Source organism: Salarias fasciatus, chromosome 11 (assembly GCF_902148845.1).
Source record: "Salarias fasciatus chromosome 11, fSalaFa1.1, whole genome shotgun sequence".
Taxonomy (NCBI): Eukaryota; Metazoa; Chordata; class Actinopteri; order Blenniiformes; family Blenniidae; genus Salarias; species Salarias fasciatus.
The window spans coordinates 4,276,514-4,286,922 of record NC_043755.1 but is presented as its reverse complement, the minus strand read 5'-3'; the positions used below and the strand labels follow the sequence as shown (position 1 = coordinate 4,286,922).

General features: G+C 41.1%; 2 protein-coding genes across 2 annotated transcripts; both read left to right on the top strand.

The window, feature by feature from the left end:
- Positions 1-2,740: 2,740 nt before the first annotated feature.
- il6r (interleukin 6 receptor) lies at positions 2,741-8,208 on the top strand. Its single transcript, XM_030102803.1, has 10 exons — positions 2,741-2,984; positions 3,967-4,545; positions 5,757-5,880; positions 6,070-6,254; positions 6,346-6,515; positions 6,598-6,742; positions 6,821-6,858; positions 6,946-7,003; positions 7,357-7,453; positions 7,611-8,208. Exons 1-10 carry the CDS (start codon positions 2,906-2,908, stop codon positions 7,840-7,842), a joined length of 1,707 nt encoding a protein of 568 aa, XP_029958663.1. The 5' UTR covers positions 2,741-2,905; the 3' UTR covers positions 7,843-8,208.
- A 760-nt stretch (positions 8,209-8,968) lies between these two features.
- On the top strand, positions 8,969-10,154 carry riiad1 (regulatory subunit of type II PKA R-subunit domain containing 1). The gene is made up of 4 exons (XM_030102594.1): positions 8,969-9,056; positions 9,138-9,214; positions 9,409-9,455; positions 9,991-10,154. The coding sequence occupies exons 1-4, from the start codon at positions 8,982-8,984 to the stop codon at positions 10,059-10,061; spliced, it is 270 nt and encodes an 89-aa protein (XP_029958454.1). The 5' UTR covers positions 8,969-8,981; the 3' UTR covers positions 10,062-10,154.
- The last annotated feature ends 255 nt before the right edge of the window (positions 10,155-10,409 follow it).

Genomic DNA, 10,409 nt, shown 5'->3' with positions numbered 1-10,409 from the left:
CAGTATCCGTGTGAGGAAGAGAATAACTCGCTAATTCATTTTCTACAAGACTGTTTCTGCTTCTCATTTTACAAGCCTCAAAAAAAAAAAAAAACATCTCCTGGAATCCACAGGGGGATGAATGTAACAGAGCAGCAAACAGTGAGACACAAGCATTGTTTTCTGCAGAAGTTTTCGCCCTTAATAATTAGAAACAAGCCTCTGCTTTGATTAACGTTCTCAATGAGAACGATATTTTCATTTACAGGAAACTTTTGCCACGTCGGTGTCCCATGTTTCAATTATGGTTTTCTTACTTCTTGTACTGAAAGGTGTTTCCCTTTTGTTTTAGTTATTTTTTTCTTTTCACTTTTTTGCTTTGCATCATATTGATGTTTTAATATTGGCCTGTTTGAGTTGCACTTTTGAAAAAGTTTTCAGAGCTTGAGTTTGAAAGTCGGACCTGTTTCTGGTCTGACAGAGGCCAGCTCGTGAATTTCCGTCCTGAAAACAACACAGTTGGATAAACAGTGTGAAAAACTGCGTCTGGTTGACTTTAAGTCGGTGGTTTTCAAACTGTGGCCTTTTCCTCGGGGACGCCAGAGAGTTTCGGGTGGGCGCTTCTTTCTGTGTGCAGGCTGTGTATTGTCCCTGTGTGTGTGTGTGTGTGTGTGTGTGTGTGTGTGTGTGTGTGTGTTGTGTGTTTTTTCTCTGGGTACTCCGGTTTCCTCCAGCAATTCAAAAACACACATGAAGTTAACTACAGACTCTTAAATTGGTTGTATGTGTTAATGCGAGTGTGTGTGCGTGTGTGCGTGTCTCTCTATGTGTTTGCATTGCGATGGACTGTAAGATAGATGGATGATGATAATTCGAAATAAATAGGTGGAGAGCAAATCTAGAATTTTATTAGAACTCTCATTTTATAACTGAATTTGTCTTGAGTGAAATGAAAGCTTTGTGTTTTGAAATAAGTTTTCATGTAATATAATAATTATATATAAAGACTTACCAAATATTTCAAAATGAAAGGATCTGATGAACACTAGAAGTGTTTAATTGTATGTTTTATTGTTGAAAACATGAGGAAGTCCAGCATTCAACCAGAGATTTGGTTTACGGTGTGGTGGTGCAATAATGAAGCCGAGTGAGTGAAGGTCAGTCTCTCACTCTCTGAAAGCCCTGACCGAAGCGTAACGCAACATTATTCATTCAAAAAGATGATGACTTAACATTTACATGTGGTTTTTCAAAGTCTTCAGCGCAGACGCTGGAATTTTGTAGGGTAAAGTGTTATTTTGAGTCACACTGGATGTATCCAAAGAGGAGAATCACGCCTTAATCAGGCCAAACTGGCCTGTATTTGTTCCATCAATCAATAAAATCTGTATATTTTTGTTCTCCTCAGTAATCAATGAAAAGGGTGAGTGAGGGACATTACCTCTACGTCTATCTCTCTGTAACACAGGTGCAGTTTACACGGACTCTGATCTGATCTTAAACAGAGTTACGCCACCTTCAAATTCAGTCCGATAGGGTCAATCTGATCTATTTCAAGCGGCGCTATTTAAATGTGATTATTACGGTCCGTGTATTCATAACTTCAGTCATAAGCAGCACAACCCACAACATAAAACTGATGTATTTTCTGAACATTCTCAATAGATTATACTGTTTCAATCCTCAACACAGGTTTAAGGAGGAGTGAGCATTTTATGGACTATGGAGCCATTAAATAAAAATGTTCTTTCTTTCACAAGAGACTGTGTGTGTGTGTGTGTGTGTGTGTGTGTGTGTGTGTGTGTGTGTGTGTCAGTGCTGTTTTGTGAAGGGTAGGGTTGAAATTAATACACAGTTTAAGCACAGTTCAAAATATACAGTTGAAAGGAGCAAAATGAGTATGAGTACAGAGATTTCTGAATCCTGCTTATGTTTATATATTTGTGTGTATGAAATTGTGTCTGAACAGATTTATTGGTGCACATCAAAAGTTGTGTTTGTGTACTTTTCGATTTGTCAAAGCAAGACACTGACCTCAGAATCCCTCCAGGCGGAGGAGTGTTTTGCATGGCAGTCGTCACCACTGGTGAGTGAAGACAAACAAAACCCAGAGCCGCCAACAAATCTGTGTAGGGAGGTTTTGATCCACTTCTTAAAATCAAATGGTGGAGGAGGTCTGCATGAGGTGCAGGAGATGAGAAGGCCATTTCGCACACATTTCAGCATGCAGAATAAACTCACGACACAAACAAATGCTTGCACAAGTCTAACTACAAGACTAATGGGGGCATATTAATATGTGTTGTGCACAACCACACAGGTCTATTTTGTGATTGAAATAAATACTTAAGCATATCTACAGTAAGTTCACAACATCAAAATTTAGATTATTCTTTGTAGAACTTAATCTGGCACTCCATTATAACAAAAAACATGCTGTTTATTCATTTATTTAGTTAATTATTTATGCATTCGTTCATTTGTTTCTTTTTTTTTTAATTAATGCAATGTAAGTGCTCACCCTCTAATTGCAGTAGAGTGTAGAGTATTATATTTTGATTTGCCTGTTTTGCGCACGGCCTGTATCGAAAATTATGAAATACACCACATTATAAATAAACTCGGGAAGATTACCGTGGCTTCCCGAGCAAGGCAGGCTTTAAATAAACGGCTGGTGTCGCTTTGGTGAGGGTTCTCTCTCGACGTGAGGAGGATTTCCTCCGCGTAACGGCGGCCAGCAAGAGGAAGAGCGCAGGGATTTCACAATAACGGGTCTCACTGGGGGACGGCGGAACCGCAGCCCTGCCGGCGGCTGGCTGCCGGGGGAGATTAAAACCAGTCCTACCGGCTCTCGCGACGTGACAGACTCCCCGGGAGCGCGGCCGAGCTGTCAGTGATGGTGTGAGGAGGACCCGCCGCGGCAGACATGTGGATTTTCCTCTGGATGAGTCTCGTGAGCGTCTCTCCGGGTCCCGGCGGCGCGGACAGAGCCTGTCCCCGGAAAGGTGAGCTGGGAGGTCAAGACAGAACCACGCACGTGAAATAGCTCTCAAACATGTTTAAGGAGTTTTTTTTTTTTCGCCTAAAAATCCAATATCTTGCAGATGATATCCATCTGTTTGGGTTTTGTTGTTGTTTTGAAATTAAAGTTATGCAAGAAATAATATTTCCTATTTGTGAAAAATGCATAAGTAATTTTAGTAATAAAAACTTAGCTCATTTACTTATGAAGAGAAAATAAACTAGTGCTTTATGATGAAGGTTTGTGACTTTTTAAAAAAGGAATTGACTTTATTTATTTGACAAATTTTGGACAGAAGTTGCTGGGAATCTGGAAAAGAGGCTCAACACAATTTTAAAATTAATTTTTTCAAATTAGGTAAATTTATTGTTGTGTTTATGTTTCGAATAACTCAAGGATTTTAGATAAGAAACATGTACTGTAAAGTCAAATTTAAGATTGATGAGAGATAATAAAAGATGAAGTTCATTAAAGATTTTTTCTTTAAATTACACATTCAGGAAACTGCTTAAGAAAAGTTATTTGGACTTTAGAAAGAATGCAAACACAGATAGATAGATAGATAGATAGATAGATAGATAGATAGATAGATAGATAGATGGATAGAAGAGTGTTTTAATTTTTATGTATGAAACCAATATTTGACAAAATGCCATAAATGCAAATATTATGAGAGATGATGCACGAAACTATAACTCATGACTGAAAAAGAAACCATGAAGACAGGACTAGTAAAAGAGGAAGCACCCAGCGCTTGTCACATTTACTTATGCAATGTGTCTTATCTGTGTTGTGACGAGTCAACTGTGACCAATATTAACTGTGAAGAAATGAGACATTCAGCACAAATTCAGTAAGCATGCAGTTATTTTGTAAAAGCTACAGATTTTAGATTCACACTGAATTCCAGTCAGTGCACACTGGTTTGTATCAAATGTCCAAATCTTCATTGTTTTCCTCCACAGAGCCTCCTCCTGGCGTCGTGGTCGTACCTCCCGGCCGTGAGCTGGTCCTGACCTGCAGCGGCCATGTGAGCGTGGACGGGGTCAAAGTTAACCTGACCAGGAAAAACCCAGACGCCAGCAAAAGAAGCAGTTCTCTGAATGTCGCCCCAACCAGTCGGAAAATTCCAAACGGTGTGTCTAATGAAAGTGTTAAAAACCCTTCAGAGGTCACTGCAGATGGCGAACGCCTCCGAGTCAGACGCTCGGACGCAGCCTTCACGGCTTCCCCTCATACGGCCTTCACGACCAGAGCAAACAGAGCTGGGTCCGACTGGGATGTGGAGGAGACGGAGGTCGAGGCCGATTACGAAGATGAGGAGGGGGAGGAAGGCAGCAGGGTGACGAGAGGTCTGAGGTCAAGGCCTCAGTGGAGCTGGAACAGGAGCGCAGTGGGGAGAGGAGAGAGCGACTGGGGAGGAATCTCGTTTCGGAGGAGCGGAGCTTTGCTGAATCTGTCCTCAGTACGACTCTCAGACTCTGGGAAATACGCTTGTTACTCCAGAGGCAGAGAAAGGTTCTCTGTCAAAGTCATCGTCGCAGGTGAGTAAAAAAATATCATCTGTATGACAAAATATATAGACTGATCTGAGTCAGTCTCAAATATACAAAACTATACCAAACTAGTAAAACTCCCCAAGACTGAAAAAAACAAATTGTCAAGGGAATAAATAAACACATGCTGAAATCAAAGAATGTCTTTAAAATAAGCATCAGAGTGCATATCAAGCAAAACAGGTTACTTGGTGAAAATCATACATAAAAAAGAGGATATAATGTAATATTGCCAGAATAAGTCATAAAAGAATATGTGCATTACACATCACCACAACAAGGGGAGAAGTGAAATAAACGGATATTTCAAAATGACTTCACCAAAGAAACGTGGTGATGGTCTGATCGGCATCGTGAGAGGGCTCAAAGATGCAGGATTTTAAAGCTTTAAAGTGGATTATACATTTTTTAAACCTTAATATGAACTTTATGATTCTGAACATCAGAAAACTTCCAAAGAAGAAGAGAAGTTTCCTCAGTGACCTTTCAGTTTGACCCACAGAGGTGAAGATCGTGTGTTAAAGTCGTGGTCATGTCGTCTGGTTCTGTTGTTTTCTCATTCTTCATGGGGTTCTTTGTGTTTTCTTTATGTTTATTTCCCTCAGAGTTGACACAGTTTCTCGTCCAGCCGTGTGCTTGTTGTTGTGGTCAAGGTTATTGATCATGGTTCTGGTTTTGCTAGCAGTGGCTTCATGCTGTGGCTGGCTGTGCTGTCCTTTATCTCCCCCATCAGACATGATTATGATTTCAACCCTCTTCACTGACACTGATGGACCTTTTTCCAGATTTAAAGTTAGTAACTTTAAGTTACACAGATAAGGCATCAGCCAAGCACAACCTGTATCACCTAATCACACACTGAGAGAAAACACATGCTACAACTTTTATTTATGGCTGTCATTTTCACTTACTATACCCAAGAATGCAAAAAGTTCAATAAACACACTTAATCTACTAATTAAAATTTCTGAATTTCAGTTTGTGTTCTTTATTTATATGTACACCTTAAAAAGACAAACTACAGTTTATTCCATGTTCAGCTTTTTGCGAAAACAGAATTTTGAAAGGTTATTCCATAATCATCACTGTAAGATCTCAATACACCACATTCTGATTCTTTTAGTCAGAAGGATATTAGTATATGTATCAAAGTGATGCATTAGAAATATACATGACCTCTGCACTCTTCCCTCCTCTAGACCCTCCCGAGAGTCCGTCCCTGTTCTGCTATAAGAAGTCACCCAGCAGTAAAATCCGCTGTGAGTGGACGCCTCGGAGGCCCGTCATCAAAAACCCTTACTGTTACCTCTTACTGAGTAAAGGGTAAGAAGGACACACTCTGAGTGACTGCGACTTAATATATGAACTAGTGTATCATGAATATACCCGTTGTTAACTGAGATGTGGTCCATGTGAACCAGTTTATGAATGTTTGCTTTAAAACTCTCTCTCTCTCTCTCTCTCTCTCTCTCTCTCTCTCTCTCTCTCTCTCTCTCTCTCTCTCTCTGTCAGAGTGACAGTCCGTCCACACTTCAGTCGTGTTCCTTGCTCGTACTCGTCTCAGCACTCCCGCTGCTGGTGCGCTCTGGACTACAATGACGACGAGCAGCGAACCCTTCACATGGCCTACCTGTGCGTTACGGGCATCACGGGGAATGCAACTAGCAGCCTGCTGCACTTCACACCTCTGGACATCTGTAAGTGACTGTGTCTAATTCAGAGTGGGTTTTTGATTTTTTTGTTTAAAATCAGCTGGAGTAAATGAAAGCTGCGCTCTCTGTGCTCCAGTAAAGCCGGACCCGCCGTCAAACGTGTCGGTCCGGCAGGAGGAGGGACGCCAGACGAGGATGAAGGTCAGCTGGAATCTACCGACGTCGTGGAAGCAGCAGGACAGCCACTACTCTCTCATCTACGAGATCAAGTATCGGCCCGTCACCTTCTCGCCTGAACATTCGCAAGTGAGTGCGGCCGTCCGAGCGTCCCTGGCCGTCATCTCTCTGACTGTAACCGTGAGGTCTATGGATCTGTGTGTTCACGCAGAACAGTACCATCAAGGACTCGCACTCCCACACCATCACCGACGCCCTTCCAGGTGTTGAGTACGAGATACAGGTCAGAGCCCAGGACGAGTACGATGGACACTGGAGCGAGTGGAGCTCACCTGTCTATGGCAGGAGCTGGACAGGTAGCTCTACACACACACTCACACACACTCCAATACATAATCCTGTAATCTAACATTGGCTGCGCTCCTCCTTTTAAGCTGCAGTCACAGAGATCGATGACTTCTCCACCACGGTGGTAAGATTCTGAACTCTCTAGTAAATGTTCACTTATAGGGAAGTCTTTATATGCTTTTAACTTTCTTCTTGATTGACTGACCAACAGTTTGACCTGAGCGACCTCATCGAAGGCTCAGGTTCTGGTGCGGATGGAGAGCTCATTGGTAAGAATGCTGTCCAACACACTGTCGATTGCATGAGTGTTTGTGTACGTAACTGTAAAGAGACAAAAGAGAAGGAAACGTTGCATGTTGTCAGTGCTGAGAAAAAGAAAAAAAAACCCTCCGCTCCCGCTGGGCTTCAACAGGAAACAATGTCATCATATTAACTGAGGCCCAACAACAAACCGGCCACAGGAGATATGGTTCCTCTCTCACACACACACACGTGCACGCCCACGCACACACACGCACGTCATTCCGCAGCAGTTACACTCTTTTCGTCAGTCACTCCTTTTACTTGGAATATATTCTCGCTGATTCTGATTTCTTAGAGTCTCCTTCTCCTTTTGCCGCAGTCTCGGTCCCGAAGCCTTCGGCGGCGCCGCAGTTTGCCCTCTGGATTGCTGGACTTTTCGCTCTGCTGTCGGTCATTCTGACTGCCTTCATCTTCAGGTGACGCGATCTGTGTCTTTTACATTTGCATCACGCCTGCTACAGATGCTGTTTAATTTCATAAACTTCAGCATTTATTGCATAAGATTCTTTGAATAACAGTCAAAGGCTGTACAAGTTGCATTCCATCCAACTTGTTTATTTTTGTCCATTTCAGACACAAGGACAGATTTTTGTCCAAACTCAGTAATCTCAGTGCCGTCACTCAGTTTGGGGAAGTCCCTCCACCTCCTCCCGCTGTCACAGTTACCCCAGAAGGACAGGCTCTGGTGACCTTTGACCCTCCACTTTACAAAGAAGAAGAAGTCGAAGAAGAAGAAGACGCACCACAGAGGATGGAAGCCATGCACTTCAGCAACACAAGTTATTTCTTTCTTCAGAAGGAGTGATTTTCAAAGAAAAAAAATGGAGAAATGACTGAATATGACCAGTTTCTGCTGGTGGATTAACGCCATACTCAGTGTTACAGATGCCAAGATAACATGAGGCTTTACTTCTGAACTTAAACTGGGAGAAAACTCAGACCAGCTCGTATAATCTGTGCATTTACATTCTAACTTTATCTGATGCCCAAAAATACCTCTAACAAACTTTTTACTGTATTTTCTCAAAAATATTTTGTCTATAATTTTATAAAAAATGTTATAAAATGTTGTACAAACCGTATATAACATGCATGTATTATATAAGCTGATACAGGCTTTGGTTGTACATATGAGTGAGGTGTGTGTAATAAAGCTGTTTTCTGAAATGTGTCAAAGATTCATCTGTTCTCCTCTCTTCAGGAGAGCTCTTATTGATAACTTTGTGTTACTTTAAGAGTTCTGTCCTGATGTAAACTTGACTCTATTTAGCTTGTTTTATGGTCAGTTATTGTTACAAACGTCACATTTTTTTGTTAGCTTTTACAGATTTTATGGTTTTGTGTCAGTTGGATTATTTAGATTCTTTCACTTTTTTTTCAAGAATTATTATGTATGTTGCAGGTCAAACACAACTTTGTGAGTATTGTGTGTATTGATTTGTGTTCAGTGTATTGAAGGGTATTGTATTGAAGAATTGAGCTCTATTTTAAAAAGTCATGGTCTTCAGTTTCCATAACCAGTGTGAAGAATTTGACTTTATTTATTAGAGTGTGAGTTTATTATACAGAGTCTGGGTCCAGATCTAATAGTCTGATTTGAAGTGTCTGGATAAAGTGAAAGAGTCCTGATCAGGTAATGTTTTATTTTCCTTATTTTCTATTTTTTTTTTTTATATATTATGTATATATATGTACATTATTTTCCTTTGTTTTTACAGTGTTAGTGAATTTTGAAGCCATAAATAAACACTTATGAACTGTAACCTGTCGTTTCTCAGATCTGCGGCGCCCCCTCGTGGCCGCAGTGCTGAACTGCCGTGACTGGTTTCCATGGTAACAGCTGTTGACGCCGTGTCAGTCTCAGCTGTCTGCAGGTCAACGTGCGAACAAAACCTTTTCCTGGCTGCAGCGTTTAGGTCCGCTCAGGCTGCAGCGCTGAGAGGAATGATGGCCGGAAGAGAGAAACCGGACGTCAGTGTTCTAAACTCCGAGCAGCAGGAGAAACTGCGACAGTTTAAGGTGATTTTACAGCCCCCTGTTTCTCACGTCTGAGTGTAGATTCAATCGTTTTAACCTGAAAAACACTGTCTTAACTCTCAGATAAAGACAAGAATCGACAACGAGAGGTATCTGAGGTCCCATCCAGAGGTGGATGTGCTGATAGGAGGCTTTTTAAGGTTTGCTGATTTTCATTTGTTTTTTTTTTTAATTAATTTAAAATTATGCACAGTTGCATGCAGTGTTATATTTTCAGCATAGTCATTAAATTAAAAAGAGCATCACTCCTCAGATGTACCTGTTGCTCTTCATTTCCATGCTGTTAAAAAAAAGAAGTTGCTCTTTATTCTGATTTCTTCTGATTGTGTTTCAGAGATGTTCTTCACAAACGACCTGCTGATGTCCGAGAGTTTGCTGCAGGTAGGTTAAACACATCAGGTCAGCAGTTAATTTTAATATTTAGGGGGTGGTGTCGTTGGACCCTCTGCCTCCATAAGGGTTTGCCACTAAAGACCTCCATCCCTCTTTCATGCTGCTTTATTCTGTTCAGGGGTCATGTGTCACTGGGGTCAAAGCCATTCAACTTCGAGCAAAGGCAGGATACACCCTGCAGATCACCTGTCCATCACACACACACACACATTGATTACTCTGCAGTCTCTTTTCCTTCCTGGAATACTTTTACAGACACTGACCTCTGAACCTGCAAAGACTTATCGAGAGCTGCAACTTTGCAGATAAAAATTTGGCTCCTTTTTGTTTTTTTATATTGTCAGTGGTCATAATGTTCGGCCTGACTGGTGTATATTTTGCTATATTTGCAAAAACATTTACAAATATTTTACATTATTTGTACTGAGAATTATTGTTGAATTGAACAGAAGTTGTTTAAGTATAAATCAGTGAGGAAAATTCTCAACCCCATGCACTAACAGGTGCCATGTCTTTTTTGCAGATCACTTCACAAACCCAGATCTTCAAGCTGCTGTTGTTTCTAAAATGCAAGAAAACAGTGGCCTGGAGTGAGACCCCGTCTGCAGCTTCTCCTGGGGGTCTGATTCTGTTATGTTGATGCACACTTCTGTGTTTCTTCACCTCCATGCAGAGAAAATCAGCCAGAGGAGATGTTTTTACAGCCTGTTCCATGAAATGTGAGCAACAGATTATCAATTATATTCTGTATGCCAGCTTCCCTTCATATAAACAAGTGAACCAATTAGTAAGAATATTAATTCTCACAATAACGGATTAATTGAGAGTGAATAATATTTTTCCTGTTCAATAAAATGTGATTTTCAGTAGAAAGGAAGCCTCCACTGTCTTGTTTTGGTGTTGCATTGAAGTCCTTCCAGGGCCGGTAACGACGCTGGCATT

What these genes read in the sequence shown, in the direction of transcription:
- il6r (XM_030102803.1), top strand. Translation starts at nt 2,906, where the DNA reads ATGTGGATTTTCCTCTGGATGAGTCTCGTGAGCGTCTCTCCGGGTCCC. An exon ending in CAGAGCCTGTCCCCGGAAAG is followed by an intron (nt 2,985 to 3,966) that starts GTGAGCTGGGAG and finishes TTTCCTCCACAG; the next exon opens with AGCCTCCTCCTGGCGTCGTG. An exon ending in TGCGGATGGAGAGCTCATTG is followed by an intron (nt 7,004 to 7,356) that starts GTAAGAATGCTG and finishes CTTTTGCCGCAG; the next exon opens with TCTCGGTCCCGAAGCCTTCG.
- riiad1 (XM_030102594.1), top strand. Translation starts at nt 8,982, where the DNA reads ATGATGGCCGGAAGAGAGAAACCGGACGTCAGTGTTCTAAACTCCGAG. An exon ending in CTGATAGGAGGCTTTTTAAG is followed by an intron (nt 9,215 to 9,408) that starts GTTTGCTGATTT and finishes ATTGTGTTTCAG; the next exon opens with AGATGTTCTTCACAAACGAC. An exon ending in TGTCCGAGAGTTTGCTGCAG is followed by an intron (nt 9,456 to 9,990) that starts GTAGGTTAAACA and finishes TCTTTTTTGCAG; the next exon opens with ATCACTTCACAAACCCAGAT.